Source organism: Oncorhynchus kisutch, linkage group LG7 (assembly GCF_002021735.2).
Source record: "Oncorhynchus kisutch isolate 150728-3 linkage group LG7, Okis_V2, whole genome shotgun sequence".
NCBI lineage: Eukaryota > Metazoa > Chordata > Actinopteri > Salmoniformes > Salmonidae > Oncorhynchus > Oncorhynchus kisutch.
The window spans coordinates 8,243,107-8,263,095 of NC_034180.2; the positions used below are offsets into that span (position 1 = coordinate 8,243,107).

A 19,989-nucleotide genomic window follows, 5' to 3' on the forward strand; every position below is an offset into this window, starting at 1 on the left:
TGTCACTAGAGGGGACTTAATACTCGCTAAATATAGTGACAAAGTCGCTAAGTTGGGAACACTGGATAAACAAGTGACGAATTTATTAAATGTATTTTTATTATTAACAAATATCAACAAACAAAAGAGGAATAGTCACATGCAAACTATTTACATTGCCAGGAATCTTAAACAAACCAATCATATTCATTAATAATACAACAATTTGTATTTCCTTCCTCCCTCGCCCCCTTACCCAGCAAGTGTATACTCGTCAGACGTCATGATACGTCATCGGGAAGTGTCCACTTATTTTGAGGGCTGAGGGGATTGGGTGTGTCTTTTAACTGTTTGGACCATACATTTATATACTTCACCAGAGTGTTTGCCAAAATCTCGAAGTATCCCTTTAAGAATGTGCATGTTTATGTTGAGCAGAAACTGAAAGAGGAGCGAGGTGCATTTGACCTAGCAATGATTTTGTATTGTGGTAATTAATGAGTGGTGTGAATGACTGGAAGAGAGAGCCAGAGCCAGAGAGATTGAGACGGGGAGAGAGAGAAGGAGAGAGAAAAGAAAAGCTAGGAAAGGAGAGGGAGGGCGGGAAGGAGAGAGGGAAAGAGGCCGGGAGGGAGGGAGTGGGGAGAGAGAGTCCGAGAGAGGGTGAAAACCACATATCAGAGTAGATCTAGTCCCCATTGGATATAGTGGAATGATGCCGCTGAATGAAAAACAGATGTGCGCTTGGGTAGGGAAGGGGCGGGGAGGGAGATGTATTACTATGAAATCGAGATATGGGGGGCATGGTAACATTTCATTTCCAGACCAGCAACACCAAACATTATTCTAAAGCGTAGAACGCTCTCTGCGCTCTACTGGATTCGAAGTGGGGAAAGGTTGGCCTGTTTAGGCCAAGCAAACGAAATAAGAGGAGGGGAGAGGAAAGAAAGCAAAACAGTGGAAATAGCAATGAACTACGGTATGTTAACACGGTCCAGCCGACTGGTCTGAAGTGTATTGATATAACATGAGGTTCAAGGCCAAATTAATGTGGGGGGGGGGGGGGGGGGCACACATATCCGCCATAATAGAAAGATTGGCTTCTTTTATTTATTTAATTTGCCTACATTTTATTAAACCTTTATTTAAAGATACAAGTCAGTTAAGAACAAATGTATAACGCCAATTTACCTTGCTTATTTCTCAATTACCTTGCTATGTTGCCTACACATCAATATGGCTAAACTGACATATTCTGTCGATTCCCCCTGAAGAACAGCGCAACTTCATCCACCATTTATGTAAATTCATCAGCTATTTAAAAAAATGACTTGTTGGATACACACGGTCCTTTTTTTTGTTGCAAAATTACCGTGTAGGTCCAGGCTGTCACAAAAAAAAACGTTTGCTACGAATGTTTATATTGACTATTGTATCACTGTCTCGCAAGACGAGGGGGTGACAGTGGGCTAGGGGTGGAGGCTTTGCACCAGTGAAAGTAAACTAATCCTACTCCGGTTGCGTTCGTGCCAAGAACGGGCGGAGACACAAAAAGTTAAAGGAACTGTCTCAGATTGGCTATGTTGCTAAATCTATTTTAATAATTCGTGAAGTAGGCAACAAGAAATTGTGTTTGTGGAATTATTCACACTAAAGTGTTTTTGTATCTGAAAGGAAAAGGTAAGATGCGTCGATTATCCTAATAGGCTTTTAGATTGTATAACGGTCCGCCCTGGAGGTTTGACTTTTGTTGTCTAGTCAACCATCATTTAAATAAAGGTAGGTTGTTTAGGTTGTTTTTTTAGGAGTGATTATTTTCATTAATGACAAATATTGGTCAAGTAACAATCTCTTTAATAGCCTAACAATTGAACAGAAATGGAGTATTGTCATTTGCCTTGACTCCAAGTGCTAAAGGGCTCCAGAGCGCTAGGATGTCAGTGAGCGTGACGACGGACATCAACGCAGATAAACTGACCGACAGACAGCAGGCTCTGCTCCAGAAAGGCGAGCAGAAGGCATTGGGGGTGAGCGTCAGATGTTAACGACTATGTAGCTTTTTTATAGATGGAGATGCTACAGTAGGGGAGGTTATCATTGCATGTTGTGTTCAGCCCTGTGCATTTAGTGTCCTGTTTTTTTTCTCTCACATTGTTTGAGTCAAATATGTATTTGTACATGACTCATTATATTTACTGTCTCTATAAAGATGTCAGACCCTCAGACATTGGTTTGTGGTGAACGCCTGGAACCTAATGTGTTTGTGTCAATAAGTCAATCATAAAACCCTTTTTACATCAGCAGTTCCCACAAAGTGGTAACTGGCTCGTGTGTGTGCATGCTTGCATCAGTCTGTGTGTGTGTGTGATTGTGTATGTTCGTCTATCTACATATATCTATCTGTGTGTGTCAGGTGTCCCAAGTAATGATTGGTGTGATGGTGATGTCCTACTCCCTCCCCCTCCTCTCCACTGAATTCACAGAGGTCGTGAACTTTGGAGTGCCCTGGTGGAGCGGCCTATCGGTAACCTAGTAACCTAACCTTCACTCATACTCATACTCACTCATATTTTTGGATGATAGTGAATTACGTTTTGGGGTGGTTCCATAAGTTATTCTATCAAAAGTGTTATTGTGATTACCAGGATTTTTTGAAAGTGTTTGACATCCAATTTCGTTATTGTTTTATCAGATAATCCACTCATTCTTTTAACCATTGGTTATGATATTTGATTGACAATTGGGAGTTTTTTTATGTCTGGTGTGTCTAGTACATAGCAGCAGGAGTCGTTGCCATAGTGATGGAGAAACACAGCAGTATGAAATTGGTGAGTATGAATACCACCACATGGCATGCTCGTGTACACACACTCACACTAGTGATGCGCTGGGTGACTCATAACACGCAATCCCCACGGTTAAATCCGCTGGGTGTCCAGGTTTAGGGCAATGACGTATATAAACTCTGGATCGCCGATGCTATTTATTGGCTTTGAAGCCACCGGTCGGCCATGTTGGCCTTCTCAGAAAAGCAGTCCTCCATAGAGAGAAATAGTAATGGCGTCTTTTTGTTGGCACTAACTCTGCCATGGTTCATTGGACAAAGCCTATGGGGGAAATGAATGGCGTTTTTGTAGGGTTTTTGTTTAAAACCTCTTAAGGATCGGAACCTTTTTTCAACTGCCTGTAGCTCAGGACCTGAAGCAAGGATATGCATATTCTTGATATCATTTGAAAGGAAACACTGAAGTTTGTGGAAATGGGAAATTAATGTAGGAGAATTACATTAGATCTGGTAAAATATAATAGAAATAAAAAAACACCCCAAATATACCATCATTTTAGAAATGCAATTAAAAGGCCAGACAGTGATCAGTGTGTGTGCAAAGTTTCAGACTGATCCAGTGAAGAATTATATCACTACACAATATTTTGTATCAAGTCTGCCAGAAGTTTGACCAAATGTGCAGAATTGGTTAATTTATAAATGTTCAAGTACATTCAACCTTTATTTAACTGGGCAAGTCATTTAAGAACAAATTCTTATTTTACCATGACCACGTACCCCGGCCAAACCCTCCCCTAACGACGCTGGGCCAATTGAGCGCTGCCCTATGGGACTCCCGATCACTTGCGGGTGTGATACAGCCCAGAATCGAACCAGGGACTGTAATTTGAAAGGAAACACTGAGATGCAATGCCTTAGACCGCTGCACAACATGGGAGCCTAACATCACCTTACACAACTATAGAGAGCATACAAAAAATGCTATGGTAATAACAAATGTAAGTTTACACACTCCCAGGAATGTCATACATGATGGATCATTAGCTTCCCTACAGAAAAGACACTAACCTTCACACATCTAGATGGCTGGACGGGGTGGGTGTGGAGCCCGAGACAGCAGGGGGGGTCAAACTGTAGAACTCAGTTCCTACATTTGAATATGAAAATTGATTTTATCAAACAAAACTACGCTACATGTTATCTCTGGGACCCTCAGTAATCCAAATCAGAGCCAGATTACTGAATGTAAGTACATTATTTACCTTCAGAGGTGAATGTACCAAACCAGTTGCCATGACAAAAGCATTTTGTTGTTGTGCACTATCCTCAAACAATAGCATGGTATTTTTTTGCTGTAATAGCTACTGTAAAATGGAAACTGCAGTTAGATTAAAAATAACAATAAGTATAATTTAAACGTCTGCATTAAGGTGTCTGTAATAGAATAGACATGGCCAAAACTAAAGTAGACATTTATAAATGCATTTCTATAGCTTCCCCAAAAAATGTTTTACCACGATGTTGGAGTGCCAAGATGGAGGCACTGTGTCTTCAAAACAGCGCCCCCTGTCATCTAGTGTTTATATATAAATCATTAGTTTAGAGTTATGAAATATTATGCAAATAAAGGGGCAGGTAGGTGGCAGTCGGGTTGAATAAAGAGAAAAGAATACATAAACAAATCTATAAATGTATCATAGTTGCGCAATTTATATCTAGGTCTATAGACTACATTGAGGTTTTTCTTTCATGTTTTTGGCATTAGTTACAAAAGCCTAAACTTTAAGGCCTAACTTTACGCGCGCCAAAAATCCTACACGCCAAACGTTTTTTGGGAACACACATCGAACCAAAAAGGACAAATACCCAGAGTTAAACATTTTTTTAAAGAAAAGCTGCATAATAGAGAGTTGAAAATACAGAGAAGGGAGGGCCAGAAAAGTCATGTTTGGGAAAGATTTGTTCAGAACGGTTTAATAGAAAGTGAAATCTGGACACTAACTGTAGGTTTATAACTTCTCACATAGTCTTAATATTAACTCCTGCTGAATTAAGCAGTTCTTCAGTAAAATGATACACCAAATGTACATTTTGACTCGGGAACAGAAAGTAGAGAAATATGATTGATTCATTTCAGAATCTTGAGAGAATGGGAATGCACGGTTAGGGACCGTCTGTAGAGCAGCGATCTATCAGTGTCATTAAAGCTGATAGTATTTCAACTACAAAAGCTGATATAAACCATAAATATGAAATCTTATCAGAAACGTGTTGGGTCATATTCACAGCTTTCAATTTCCTTACAACCGGTCAAACTGATTCTGGTGAGCAAGGGTTTATTTAGTTTACATATAATGACAAAAGAGAAGCTGCATGTATCCAATTATAGACATGTTGACTCCCAAATATCCTACCAAAATTATAAACAGAAACATATCTAAATTAGTTACAAAAAGAATCCTGCACCCCCTGTCAAATTTTTTTTCCACCATCTCTGACTCTAGCCTACAGCACATGTATTTATTTATTTGTGGGTCGGGTGCTGGCCTCAGATTTTCACTTTATCACAGGTAGTCACACACACACACACCCTACGTTATAAAAATGTACATGATGATCAATGAGGTCTGGCCCCTGATTCCCACCCCTATCTCTTCCTCCCTCTCGCTCTCCCTCCAGCTGGGTGTGTGTATGGTGGTGACACTGGTGGCCATTTTGGTTTCTCTCCTGGCCCTCATCTTCTACTTCATCGACCTCCACAACAATCCAGAGACACCGTGTAACCACCCCCTGGCCCCCGCAACACACTACATACAGGTGTATGAATGTGACCACCAGCACTATGCCACTGTGAGTACCTCTTTCGTCATTGGTCTGTCTGTGTGTGTGTGTGTGTGTGTTGCCACATTGTAGAATAATAGTGAAGACATCAAAACTATGAAATGACACATCTGGAATCATCTAGTAACCAAAAAAGTGTTAAACAAATCTAAATATATTTGAGATTCTTCAAAGTAGCCACCCTTTGCCTTGATGACAGCTTTGCACACTCTTAGCATTCTCTCAACTTTTTTTTATTTTTATTTCACCTTTATTTAACCAGGTAGGCTAGTTGAGAACAAGTTCTCATTTGCAACTGCGACCTGGCCAAGATAAAGCATAGCAGTGTGAGCAGACAACAAAGAGTTACACATGGAGTAAACAATTAACAAGTCATTAACACAGTAGAAAACAAAGGGGAGTCTATATACAATGTGTGCAAAAGGCATGAGGAGGTAGGCAAATAATTACAATTTTGCAGATTAACACAGGAGTGATGAATGATCAGATGGTCATGTACAGGTAGAGATGTTGGTGTGCAAAAGAGCAGAAAAGTAAATAAATAAAAACAGTATGGGGATGAGGTAGGTGAAAAAGGGTGGGCTATTTACCAATAGACTATGTACAGCTGCAGCGATCGGTTAGCTGCTCAGATAGCTGATGTTTGAAGTTGGTGAGGGAGATAAAAGTCTCCAACTTAATGAGGTAGTCACCTGGAATGCATTTCAATTAACAGGTGTTGTAAGGGTTTTCCTGTGGTGAAGGAGAAGCGGACCAAAATGCAGCGAGGTGGTTATTCATGTTCTTTAATAAAGGAACTAGACATGAAATAACTAACAAAACAATACATGTGCGAAAACCTAAACAGTCCTATCTGGTGCAAACACAGAGACAGGAACAATCACCCACAAACACACAGTGAAACCCAGGCTACCTAAGTATGTTTCTCAATCAGAGACAACTAATGACACCTGCCTCTGATTGAGAACCATACTAGGCCGAAACATAGAAATACCCAAAAACCTAGAAAAACAAACAGACTGCTCACCCAACTCACACCCTGACCATACTAAATAAATACAAAACAAAGGAAATAAAAGGTCAGAACGTGACAGTACCCCGCCCCCCCCCTAAAGGTGCGGACTCCGGCCCGCAAAACCTTGACCTATAGGGGAGGGTCTGGGTGGGCGTCTGTCCGCGGTGGCGGCTCTGGCGCGGGACGCGGACCCCACTTCACCATTGTCTTAGTCCGCCTCATTGTCCGCCTCCGTGGCTCTCTAACCATGGCAACCCCTCTCAATGACCCCACTGGACAGAGGGGCAGCTCGGGACAGAGGTGCGGCTGCTCGGGACAGAGGTGCGGCAGCTCGGGACAGAGGGGCTCTGGCGCCTCTGGGCTGACTGGCGGCACTGGCGACCCCTGGGTAGACTGGCGGCACTGGCGGCGCTGGGCAGACTGGCGGCACTGGCGACCCCTGGGTGACTGGCGGCGCTGGGCAGACGGGTGGCTCAGGCGGCGCTGGGCAGACGGGTGGCTCAGGCGGCGCTGGGCAGACGGGTGGCTCAGGCGGCGCTGGGCAGACGGGTGGCTCAGGCGGCGCTGGGCAGACGGGTGGCTCAGGCGGCGCTGGGCAGACGGGTGGCTCAGGCGGCGCTGGGCAGACGGGTGGCTCAGGCGGCGCTGGGCAGACGGGTGGCTCAGGCGGCGCTGGGCAGACGGGTGGCTCAGGCGGCGCTGGGCAGACGGGTGGCTCAGGCGGCGCTGGGCAGACGGGTGGCTCAGGCGGCGCTGGGCAGACGGGTGGCTCAGGCGGCGCTGGGCAGACGGGTGGCTCAGGCGGCGCTGGGCAGACGGGTGGCTCAGGCGGCGCTGGGCAGACGGGTGGCTCAGATGGCGCTGGGCAGACGGGAAGCTCCGGCAACGCTGTAGAGACGGGTAGCTCCAGCAACGCTGGAGAGGAGGAAGGCTCCGGCAGCGCTGGACAGGCGGGAGCACCTGTAGGGGTGAGACGGAGAGACAGCCTGGTGCGGGGAGCTGCCACCGGAGGGCTGGTGCGTGGAGGTGGTACCGGATAGACCGGACCGTGCAGGCGCACTGGAGCTCTTGAGCACCGAGCCTGCCCAACCTTACCCGGTTGAATGCTCCCGGTCGCCCTGCCAGTGTGGCGAGGTGGAATAGCCCGCACTGGGCTATGCAGGCGAACCGGGGACACCGTGCGCAAGGCTGGTGCCATGAAAGCCGGCCCAAGGAGACGCACTGGGGACCAGATGCGTAGAGCCGGCTTCATGGCACTTGGCTCAATGCTCACTCTAGCCCGGCCGATACGCGGAGCTGGTATGTACCGCACCGGGCTATGCACCCGCACTGGGGACACCGTGCGCTCCACAGCATAACACGGTGCCTGCCCGGTCTCTCTCGCCCCCCGGTAAGCACAGGAAGTTGGCGCAGGTCTCCTACCTGGCTTCACCACACTCCCTGTGTGCCCCCCCCAATAAATTTTTTGGGCTGACTCTCGGGCTTCCATCCGCTCTGCCGTGCTAGCTCCTCATAATGCCGCCTCTCTGCTTTTGCTGCCTCCAGCTCGGCTTTGGGGTGGCAATATTCCCCTGGCTCTGCCCAGGGTCCTTTCCCATCTAGAATCTCCTCCCAAGGCCATCTCTCCAAATAGTGCAGCCTCTCCCACTGCTGCTGCTGCTGCACCTGCTGCTGCTTTTGCCGTTGCCCGTTACCACGCCGCTTGGTCCTGATGTGTGGGTGATTCTGTAAGGGTTTTCCTGTGGTGAAGGAGAAGCGGACCAAAATGCAGCATGGTGGTTATTCATGTTCTTTAGTAAAGGAACTAGACATGAAATAACTAACAAAACAATACATGTGCGAAAACCTAAACAGTCCTATCTGGTGCAAACACAGAGACAGGAACAATCACCCACAAACACACAGTGAAACCCAGGCTACATAAGTATGATTCTCAATCAGAGACAACTAATGACACCTGCCTCTGATTGAGAACCATACTAGGCCGAAACATAGAAATACCCAAAACCTAGAAAAACAAACATAGACTGCCCACCCAACTCACGCCCTTACCATACTAAATAAATACAAAACAAAGGAAATAAAGGTCAGAACGTGACAGGTGTTCTTTGTTAAAAGTTCATTTAACTTCTTAATGCATTTGAGCCAATCAGTTGTCAAGGTAGGGTTGGTATACAGAAGATAGCCCTATTTGGTAAAATACCAAGTACATGACAAGAACAGCTCAAATAAGCAAAGAGAAACTATAGTCCATCTTTAAGACATGAAGGTCAGTTACTTCAAGTGCAGTCGCAAAAACCATCAAGCGCTATGATGAAACTGGCTCTAATGAGGACCGCCACAGGAAAGGAAGACCCAGAGTTACCTCTGCTGCAAAGGATAAGCTCATTAAAGTTAAATGCACCTCAGATTGCAGCCCAAATAAATACGTCACAGAGATCAAGAATTCCTTTGCAGAGAGACATTAGGGATGGTAACATATTTTGTTTCACAAAACATGGCTCTCTCGGGATAAACTGTCTGAGCCCGTCCAGCCAGTTGGGTTCTCAGTTCATTGCGCAGACAGGAATAAATATCTCTCTGGGGAAAAGTGCAGGGGTGTATGTTTCATGATTAATGACTCATGGTGGGATGTTGATAACATACAGGAAGTCCTTTTGTTCACCCGACCTAGAATACTTCACAATCAAATGCCGACCGTATTATCCCCCAAGAGACTTCTCTTCGGTTATAGTCACAGCCGTGTATATCCCCCCTCAAGCCGATACCACGATGGCCATGAAATAACTTCACTGGACTTTATGCAAACTGGAAACCACATATCCCGAGGCCGCATTTATTGTAGCTGGAGATTTTAACAAAGTAAATTTGAGGAAAGGCTGCCGAAGTTCTATCAACACATTGACTGTAGTACTCACGCTGCTAAAACACTCAACCACTATTACCCGTGTTAAGGACTATTCAACACTGGTCTGAACAATCGGAATCCACGCTTCAAGATTGTTTTGATCACGCGGACTGAGATATGTTCCCGGGTAGCCTCCAATAATAACATGGACGATTATACTGATACGGTGACTGAGTTTATCAGGAGGTGTATAGGAGATGTTGTACCCACTGTGACTATTAAAATCTACTCTAACCAGAAACCTGGATAGATGGTAGCATTCGCGCAAAACTGAATGTACGAACCACCGCAAGGTAACTGGGAATATGGCAGAATAAAAACAGTGTAGTTATTCCCTCAGCAAAGCAATCAAACAGGCAAAACATCAGTATAGAGACAAAGTGGAGTTGCAATTCAACGGCTCAGACACAAGATGTGGCAGGGTCAACAGACAATCACGGACTACAAAAGGAAAACCAGCCACGTTGCGGACACCAACGTCTTGCTTTCGGACAATCTAAACACCTTCTTCACCCGCTTTGAGGATAACACAGTGCCACCAACGCGGCCCGCTACCAAGGACTGTGGTCTCTCCTTCCCCCGTGGCCAATGTGAGTAAAAAATGTAAGCGTGTTAACCCTCGCAAGGCTGCCGGCCCAGACAACATCCCTAGCCGCGTCCTCAGAGCATGTTTACGGACATTTTCAATCTCTCCCTATCCCAGTCTGCTGTACCCACATGCTTCAAGAATGGCCCCCATTGTTCCTGTACCCAAGAAAGCAAAGGTAACTGAACTAAATGACTATCGCCCTTTAGCGCTGACTCCTTTCATCAAGAAGTGCTTTGAGAGACTAGTCAATTATCATATCACCTCTACCTTATCTGTCACCCTAGACCCACTTCAATTTGTTTACCACCCCAATAGATCCACAGACGATGCAATCACCATTGCATTGCATACTGCCCTATCCCACCTGGACAAGAGGAATACCTACGTAAGAATGCTGTTCATTGACTATAGCTCAGCATTCAACACCCTAGTAACCTCCAAGCTCATCATCATTAAGTTCGAGACCCTGGGTCTGAACCCCGCCCTGTGCAACTGGGTCCTGGACTTCCTGACGGGCTGCCCCCAGGTGGTGAGGGTAGGAAACAACACCTCCACTTCGCAGATCCTCAACACTGGGGCCCCACAAGGGTGCGTGCTCAGCCCCCTCCTATACTCCCTGTTCACCCATGACTGCATGGCTATGCACACCTCCAACTCAATCATCAAGTTTGCAGACGACACAACAATAGTAGTCTTGATTACCAACAATGACAGCCTAAAGGGAGGAAGTGAGGGCTCTGGGAGTGTGGTACCAGGAAAAAAAACTCTCAATCAATGTCAACAAAACAAAGGAGATGATCATGGACTTCAGGAAACAGCAGAGGGAGTATACTACCCCCCCCCCCCCCCCCCCCCCCCCCCCCCATCCACATTGACGGGACCGCAGTGGAGAAGGTGGAAAGTACAACATCACTGACAAACTGAAATGGTCCACCCACATAGACAGTGTGGTGAAGAAGGTGCAACAGCGCCTCTTCAAACTCAGGAGGCTGAAGAAATTTGGCTTGGCACATAAAACCCTCACAAACTTTTACAGATGCACAATTACAAGCATCCCGTTGGACTGTATCACCGCCTGGTACGGCAAAGGCCAAAAAGATAATCAAGGATAGAAACCACCCGAGCCACTACCTGTTCACCCCACTATCATACAGAAGGCTAGGTCAGTACACGTGCATCAAAGCTGGGACCAAGAGACTGAAAAACAGCTTCTATCTCAAGGCCATCAGACTGTTAAATAGCCTTCACTAGCACATTAGAGGCTGCTGCCTATCTAAATAGACTTGGAATCACTGGCCACTTTAATAAATAGAACACTAGTCACTTTAATGTTTACATGTTTTGCATTACTCATCTCATATGTATATACTGTATCTTAGTCAATGCCGCTCCGACATTGCTCGTCCATATATTTATTTATTCATAATTCCAGTCCTTTACTTAGATTTGTGTGTATTGGGTATATGTTGTGACATTGTTAGATATTACTGCACTGTCAGAGCAAGAAACACAATTTCGCTACACTCACAATAACATCTGCTAAACACGTGTATGTGACCAATACAATTTGATTTGATTCTAATTGCTGCAAAGAAACCACTATTAAAGGACACCAATAATAATAAGAGACTTGCTTGGGCCAAGAAACACGAGCAATTGACTTTATACTGGTTGAAATCTGTCCTTTGGTCTGATTAGTCCAAATTTGAGATTTTGGGTTCTAAGCGTCGTATCTTTGTGAGACGCAGAGTAGGTGAACAGATGATCTCCACATGTGTGGTTCCCACCACGAGGCATGGAGGAGGAGGAGGAGTGATGGTGTGGGGGTGCTTTGCGGGAGACATTGTCAGTGATTTATTTAGAATTCAAGGCACACTTCACCATTATGGCTAAAGCAGCATTCTGCAGCGATACGCCATCCCATCTGGTTTGCGCTTAGTGGGACTATCATTTGTTTTTCAACAGGACAATGACCCAACACACACCTCCAGGCTGTGTAAGGGATATTTGACCAAGAAGGAGAGTGATGGAGTGCTGCATCAGATGACTTGGCCCCCACAAAATCACACAACCTCAACCCAATTGAGATGGTTTGGGATGAGTTTGACCGCAGAGTGAAGGAAAAGCAGCCAACAAGTGCTCAGCATATGTGGGAACACCTTCAAGAGCTCCAGAACCGAGTACGCCGGACCTCCCTCGATGTCCAGAGGAGGAGGCGGGGCGTCACTGAGTCCAGCCTCAGCAAGGGGACCAGGCACCACTGGCCTGAGGAGAGACACGTGAAAGGTTGGGTTAATTCAGTAATCAACAGGGAGTTGTAAATGGTACGTAACCTTATTACCCCTCCTCAGGACTTTAAACAGCCCCACAAACCACAGGCTCAGCTTCTGGCAGGGAAGGCTGAGGGGCAGGTTCCGGGTAGAGAGCCAGACCCGGTCACCTGGGAGAAAACTGGGGTGGCGGTCGAACAATTCCTTGTGCCGACGCACGGTGCACTGGAGACGAGTGTGCGCAGCGTTCAAATCAAATCAAATTTTATTAGTCACATGTACCGAATGCAATAGTGAAATGCTTACGAGCCCCTATCCAATAGTGCAGTTTCAAAAAATACGGATAAGAAGAGAAAAGTAACGAATCTAAGTAATGAAAGAGCAGCAGTAAATAAACAATATATACAGTGGGTGCCAATACAGCATCAATGTGCGGGGGCACCGGTTAGTTGAGGTAGTATGTACATGTAGGTTAATTAAAGTAACTATGCATAGATGACAACAGAGAGTGGCAGTGGGGGGGGGGGGGGGGGGGGGCAATGCAAATAGTTTGGGTAGCCATTTGACTAGATGTTCAGCAGTCTTATGGCTTGGGGGTAGAAGCTGTTTAGAAGCCTCTTGGACCTAGACTTGGCGCTCCGGTACAGCTTGCTGTGTGGTAGCAGAGAGAACAGTCTATGACTAGGGTGGCTGGAGTCTTTGACAATTTTTATGGCCTGATATAGAGGTCCTGGATGGCAGGAAGCTTGGCCCCAGTGATGTACTGGGTCGTTCGCACTACTATCTGTAGTGGTCGGGATGTGCCACGGGAGCAGTGGTGAAACGTGCCTTCAGCATCTCGAACGCCCTCTCCGCCTCCACCGTCCAACGAAGCCGCTGGGGACCTCCTCTCAGCAGGGAGGTGAGAGGTGCGACCACCATGCTGGAGCCCCGGATGAACCTCCGGAAACAGTTGGCGAACCGCAGGAATCGCTGGACTGCTTTCACGGAACTGGGGATGGGCAATGACCTGACTGCGCTGACATGTTGCTCCTCCATCTCCACTCCCACAGTGGAGAGGAGATAGCCCAAAAAGGACATGGACTGCTGGAAAAACAAACATTTCTCCTGTTTAACATATAGATCATGCTCCAACAGTCTTCTCAGCACAGACCTGATTAACGAGACTTGCTGAACGCAGTCAGCAGAATAGACCAAAATGTCATCTATATAGACCAATACGCCCCATCCCAGCATGTCCCGAAACACTTCGTTGATGAAGGCCTGGAAGACTGAAGTAGCATTAGACAGGCCAAAGAGCATTACGAGATACGAGATAATGACCCGTGGTCGTGGAAAAAGCAGTCGTCCATTCATCGCCTGCACGAATGCGCACTAGATTGTAGGCGCTCCTCAAGTCCAGCTTTGTGAAGTACTGCGCCCCGTGCATTTGTTCGATGATGGTTGGAATGAGTCCCCCATCTTTCTTCTTGACAAAAAATAAGCTTGAGGATGCTGGTGAATTAGAGGGGTGGATAAAACGTTGCTGGAGACTCTCCTGTACATAGGTCTCCATGGCCTCGGTCTCCTCATAGGAGAGGGGATAGACATGTCCTCTCTAGAGGGCTGCGTCAGACAACAGGTCAATGGCACAGTCCCAGGGGCGATGGGGAGGCAGGTGTGTAGCCTGGGTCTTTGAGAAAACCCGGTGCAGATCCTGGTACTCCTCCGGTAAATCCACTCGAGGAGCACAGTCCGGACTTTCCACCGTAGTGGTGTTGACAGACACCGCGAAACACCTCCCGCGACCAACCCAACAGTCTCCTCTCGGACCAGGAAATATCCGGGTTATGAAAGCTCAACCAAGGGAGACCTAAAACAATGGGGTGCGTGGGGATGTCTATAATCAAGAAAGTGATCTGTTCTGAATGAGTGGCATGGGTCAGCAAAGAAACAGAAACAGTAATGTGTGGTACGAGACCTGTCTCAAACTGGAATGGGTGACTATAGGGGAACTAAAGGAATGCGTAATGCAGTGGCCAGTGCGCTAACTAAGAGATTCCCAGCAGCTCCGGAATCAATCAGAGCTAACGGGAGTGAAAGGCTAGGGTACTCAGGAAATGTAACGGGAAAACACACTGGTTGATTTGACAGACAAGGAGAAGCGACCTTGCCTCCTATCTGGGTTGGCGCAGAGGAATTTTCTGGCTTGTCACCTCCTCGCCTCCTAGTGGATAGAGAGCAGGTCGGGGAGAAATGAGCCTGTTCTCCACAATAGAAGCAGAGGCCCAGATTCCTCCTCCTCCTATGCTCTGCCTCGGGCAAACGTTCCGAGCCCACCTCCATCGGCTCTGGCCATGGAGCAGGGGTAGCCATGGGCTCTGAATTCCACGCAGGTCTTCTTCTGGACCGCAGGAGATTGTCCAACCGGATCACCATGCTGATGAGCTGGTTGAATGACAGGTTGTCATCACGGCAGGCTAACTCCAGCTGTACCTCCTCCCGCAGTCCGCTGCGGAAAACGGTGACCAGAGCCAACTCGTTCCATCCGGTGGAGGCTGCGATGGTCCGGAACTCCAGGGCGAACTCCGAGGCGGTCCTAGATCCCTGGAGTAGTCGGAGTAGACGCTCACCCTCCTCTCGGCCCTCCACAGGATGATCAAACACTGAGTGGAAGAGGAGGGTGAAGCGCTCATAGGACGCGACCTCGGGTCCACCTATCTCCCAGACCACGGCACCCCAGTCCAGAGCCCGTCCGGTCAGTGCCGAGATGGCAACCCTGTCTCTTCTGGAAACAGCCCCGGCGTAGCGAGCGAGGTATAGGTCACATTGTAGAAGGAACCTCTTGCATCTTGCTGGTGCGCCGTTGAAGCACTGCGGGAGGAACAGGGGTATTCCACGGACCGACTCCAATGGAACAGAGGTAGGTCATGGTGTGAGAGCTGGTACCAGGATCGGTGCTGGAGACTGGAGGGACTGCACACTCCCCTCCAAGCACAGGATGGTTGCCAGAACACTGTTCATGGCGATACCGAGTCTGAGTCTGGAGAGACAGTCCTCGTGGTGCTGTACTGTCCCTACAATGGTCGCCAGCTCGGCCTTTCCTGCTGTCTCCATTTCGGGGTTGGTTATTCTGTCACGCGGGTATAAAAGATTTGGAAACAGGCGCAGGAATACACAATAAGGGTTTTTAATACACCCAAAACAAAACACGTATACAAAGCACTGGGCTGTACCCAAACAAAAGAGCGAGGGTAAACCTTGTTGAACGACATGGGATGATAGCCGTAAAACACAAAATATAAAGCACGCAGCATAACAGCTGCACCAACTCATAGGTACTCACATGATCAACGGATATGGGAACAATAACCGACAAAGACAGAGGGAACAGAGGGCACATATATAACATACTTATCAGGGGAAATGGGAACCAGGGGTGTCTTATCAGACAAGACAGTCCGAGGTTGATGATAATGAATCCCGTTCAGTGAAGCCTAGAAAGCCGGTGACGTAGACCTCCGGAAGTGGTGAACAGAATGAGTAGCAGTACTGGGGGTCATCCATGACAGATTTGTTTAACCTCTCTAGGGTATGTGGGACGCTAGCGTCCCACCTGGCCAACATCCAGTGAGATTGCAGAGCGCCAAATTCAAATACAGAAATACTCATTATAAAAATGCAGAAAACAAAACATATTTTACAAAGGTTTAAATATTAACTTCTTGTGAATCCAACCACAGTGTCAGATTTAAAAAATGTTTTCTTCAGTAATCCACAGGCTCAAACGCAGTCAAAACAGGCAGACAAAAAAAATCATAATTGTATCCGTAAAGTTCATAGAAACATGTCAAATGATGTTTATATTCATACCTCAGGTTGTTTTTAGCCTAGATGATCTATAATATTTCAACCGCACAATAACGTCGTCAATATAAAAAGTAAACAAGAAAGGCACTCTCTCGGGATTGCGCATGAAAAAGCTCTGTGACACGGCAGGGTCCACTCATTCAGACTGGTCTTACTCCCTCATTTATCAGAATACAAGCCTGAAACAATTTCTAAAGACTGTTGACATCTAGTGGAAGGCATAGGAACTGCAATTTGAGTCATAAATCAATGGATACTGTAATGGCATTGAATAGAAAACTACAAAACCATAAATAAAACTACTTCCTGAATGGATTTTTCTCAGGTTTTCGCCTGCCAAATCAGTTCTGTTATACTCAGACACTATTTTAATAGTTTTGGAAACTTTAGAGTGATTTCTATCCAAATCTATCCAAATCTACCAGGGCCCGAGTAGCAGGCCGTTTAATTTGGACATGCTTTTCATCCAAAATTCCGAATGCTGCCCCCTACCCTAGAGAAGTTAACACTTTTTTGGTTACTACATGATTCCATATGTGCAGGGGTGGAAAAAGTACCCAATTGTCATACATAAAAAAGTAAAAGTAAAAGTCACCCTGTAAAATACTACTTGAGTAAAATGTGGTTTTAAATGTACTTAAGTATCAAAAGTAAAATAATTTAAAATGTCTTATATTAAGCAAACCAGACAACACGATTGTCCTGTTTTTTAAATGTACAGATAGCCAGGGTCAACAGTTCAACACTCAGACATAATTTACAAACAAAGCATTTGTGTTTAGTGAGTCTGCCAGATCAGAGGCAGTAGGAATGACTAGGGATGTTTTCTTGATAAGTGCGTGAATTAGCCAATTTTCCTGTCCTGCTAAACATTCAAAATGTAACAAGTACTTTTGGGTGTCAGGGAAAATGTAAGGAGTAAAAAGTACATTATTTTCTTTAGGAATGTAGTGGAGTTAAAGTAATAGTTGTCAAAAATATAAATAGTCAAGTAAAGTACAAATAACCCCAAAAAACGACATAAGTAGTACTTAAATGTATTTTTACTTAAGTACTTTACACCACTGCATGTGTTATTTCATAGTTTTGATGTCTTCACTATTATTCTACAATGGAGAAAATAGTAAAAATAAAGAAAAACCCATGAATGAGTAGGTGTGTTCAACCCCCCCCCCCACCCTCCTCCTTTCATTACCTCAGATGTTCAGTTATGGAGTAAAGACGTCCCTCCTTCTCTTCACCATCATCCAGATCTCCATCTCCTCAACGCTCTCTTACATCCTGTACATGGAGAGGAGGCGTTACGGAACATACTCAGTAAGACAGACGGGAAAATACATTTAAAGGGGAATTTCAGTATTTCATTCAATTTACAGTTGTAGATTACAAGATCACCATGTACATGATATGTATTATTTATTAGGATCCCCATTCAGCAGATACTCTTCCTGGGGTCCAAACAGGGTTTAAAGAATCAGATCACAGTAAAATACAACAACCTACATCATAAATAAAACAAGAAATCATAAAATACATTATTACTCTATTATTACAAATGTACAATATAAAATCCGCAATACAGCAACATGACAATGTGTATGTATGTGTGTAGAGCACATGTAGATTACAGATTACAGTGTCTCCTGGCCCATAGACTACTTTCCAGGTTAACCATCTAACATCAAGTTGTAAAACGCTTCCCCTTTAATATTTTGTTCAGCACTGTAATATTCGTTATTATCTGGGGTATTATTGCTTAATTACCGTGATCATATTATTCATAGGGTGTGGTGGGAATGGATATTTTCATTTGTTTACTTGGATTTATTTATTTAAAACAAGAGTTCTGGCAATGAGAAATAATATTTCAAGACAGAATCCAAACAAAATGGAAGGGGATAAAAGCAACACCCATATTTTTGGAGAGATTGTTTCCATACAAATAAAATATTTACAAGATTGTGTAAATACACAGAGGATGCCACAGGGCAGGCAATACAGTAGTGCCGTGGAAATTACCCCCAGGGATACCTGAAGTCAAAATAAAATGTTCCTTCACAGTAGTTCATCTATTTTTCTTCTTTCCTCCTCCTCTTTCTCTCCCTTATTCTCTCTTTCTCTCTCTTCCAGTCTCTCAATCAAGGTGTTCCCTCGACTCCCATACTGGTCACTGCTCCCGACTTCAACTGACCAATAACAACTGCAGAAGGACTTTAACTGACCAATCCCATCTGCAGACAGATGTCCACCAATTCCCCTGTTATGATATTAATGATTTGTCCACCACAGATGGTTTGTTTAAGTTTCTACCATTGTGGCTTTATGTTATTGTTTTTGAATGTGTAGCATGAAGCTGTGGAATTGATATGGATGTGATTCCATAGTATTTGAAAACATAAATAAATGTAACCTTTATTAATTTTACAATATAAAATTCTTATTTACAATGACGGCCGACCTTAGTATGTAGTGTTTTACTACAATGCAGTGCTAAATAATGGTTAAAATTTTTCCCAAATTAGTCATTTGTTTTGTATATTTTTACCGAAATAAAATAATTCATATAAAAAATACTGTTCTTCAAAATGCATCTATGAAATTACCTCCATCTCGCTCATCTTCTCTCTGGATAGTCAGGACAAAGTGTTGTCTCTCTCTAGAACACAAGTGAGACCTGTCCGAGCCAGAACGGCCCATAAGGGCAGGAGCCTATCTCCTGTTTCTGAAGCGTGAGACGGCTTAATGTGCAAGTACACCCCATGGGCAGGAATGATAGAACAACATGAAGGTTTAGACAGCAATGTCATCAAATGTCATCTTAAGACTCTCCAGGAAGTGTTTCTGTAACCCGGTTATGTATCTGCTCTGGGAACCAGATGGAACCTCCTGTGGAATGGATGGAACTGAATGAAACCATATGGAACAGTTGACTTCATTTCGGTTGGCTCCCATGTACAGTACACTTCCTGGTATCTTTTAGATCGAAGCTCCCCCCCCCCCCCATTTCTAGGCACTAGGCCAGCGAGAATCCACTCTCTCGTCTCCATCCATTTGAAACAAACACACATTGTGACTGGGACATGCAGCTGCCGAACTCCTGACCACCCTCATCTCTTCCTGTTCTGTTCCCTCACAGTCTCTCCTCTCAGAGACATGGGATGTGGCCCAAATGGCACCCTATTCCCTATATAGTGCACTACTGGTCAAAAGTACTGCACTATATAAGGTGTAGGGAGGGAGACAGGGTTAAAGGGTAGTGGAGTGGCTGAGCCGGAACGGCAGCGTTCACTGCTTTGATGGAGTCTGACTGCAGATTATTCTAGAAATTAACTCCTTGTTTTGTTCCTCTCCCATACCATCGCATACTCTCCCTCCCACATGGACAGCCACACACAATCCACCCCTCTCTTTTTCCATCCACCCTTCCTATCCTCCATTTTTCCTTTCTCGCTCTTTACATTTACTTATATACTTATTCACTACATTACTGCATTTGATTTTATTTATGAGGGACAAATATCAAAAGCTCTTTATAAATAAATATACACTACCGTTCAAAAGTTTGGGGTCACTTAGAAATGTTCTTGTTTTTGAAAGAGAAGCACATTTTTGTCCATTAAAATAACATCTAAATTGATCACAAATACAATGAAAACATTGTTAATGTTGTAAAGGACTATTGTAGCTGGAAACGGCACTGCCAGCATCCCGGAGTTGCCTCTTCACTGTTGACGTTGAGACTGGGGTTTT

General features: G+C 45.1%; 1 protein-coding gene across 4 annotated transcripts; it reads left to right on the forward strand.

Annotated features, from left to right (window-relative positions):
* The first annotated feature begins 837 nt into the window (after positions 1–837).
* On the forward strand, positions 838–18,810 carry LOC109893845 (membrane-spanning 4-domains subfamily A member 12). 4 transcript variants are annotated; one of them, XM_020487044.2, is made up of 7 exons: positions 838–958; positions 1,889–2,006; positions 2,393–2,503; positions 2,751–2,807; positions 5,447–5,617; positions 17,440–17,556; positions 18,370–18,810. In XM_020487044.2, exons 2-7 carry the CDS (start codon positions 1,914–1,916, stop codon positions 18,427–18,429), a joined length of 609 nt encoding a protein of 202 aa, XP_020342633.1. In that variant the 5' UTR covers positions 838–958; positions 1,889–1,913; the 3' UTR covers positions 18,430–18,810. The 4 variants fall into 4 exon arrangements, with proteins under 4 accessions (XP_020342633.1, XP_020342632.1, XP_020342634.1 ...); XM_020487043.2 differs by lacking the exon at positions 838–958 and adding an exon at positions 1,441–1,758; XM_020487042.2 differs by lacking the exon at positions 838–958 and adding an exon at positions 1,472–1,659.
* Positions 18,811–19,989: the final 1,179 nt, after the last annotated feature.

Coding starts and splice junctions, on each gene's coding strand:
- LOC109893845 (XM_020487044.2), top strand. CDS start 1,914: ATGTCAGTGAGCGTGACGACGGACATCAACGCAGATAAACTGACCGAC. Junction 2,007..2,392: donor GCGAGCAGAAGGCATTGGGG/GTGAGCGTCAGA, acceptor TGTGTGTGTCAG/GTGTCCCAAGTAATGATTGG. Junction 2,504..2,750: donor CCTGGTGGAGCGGCCTATCG/GTAACCTAGTAA, acceptor TGGTGTGTCTAG/TACATAGCAGCAGGAGTCGT.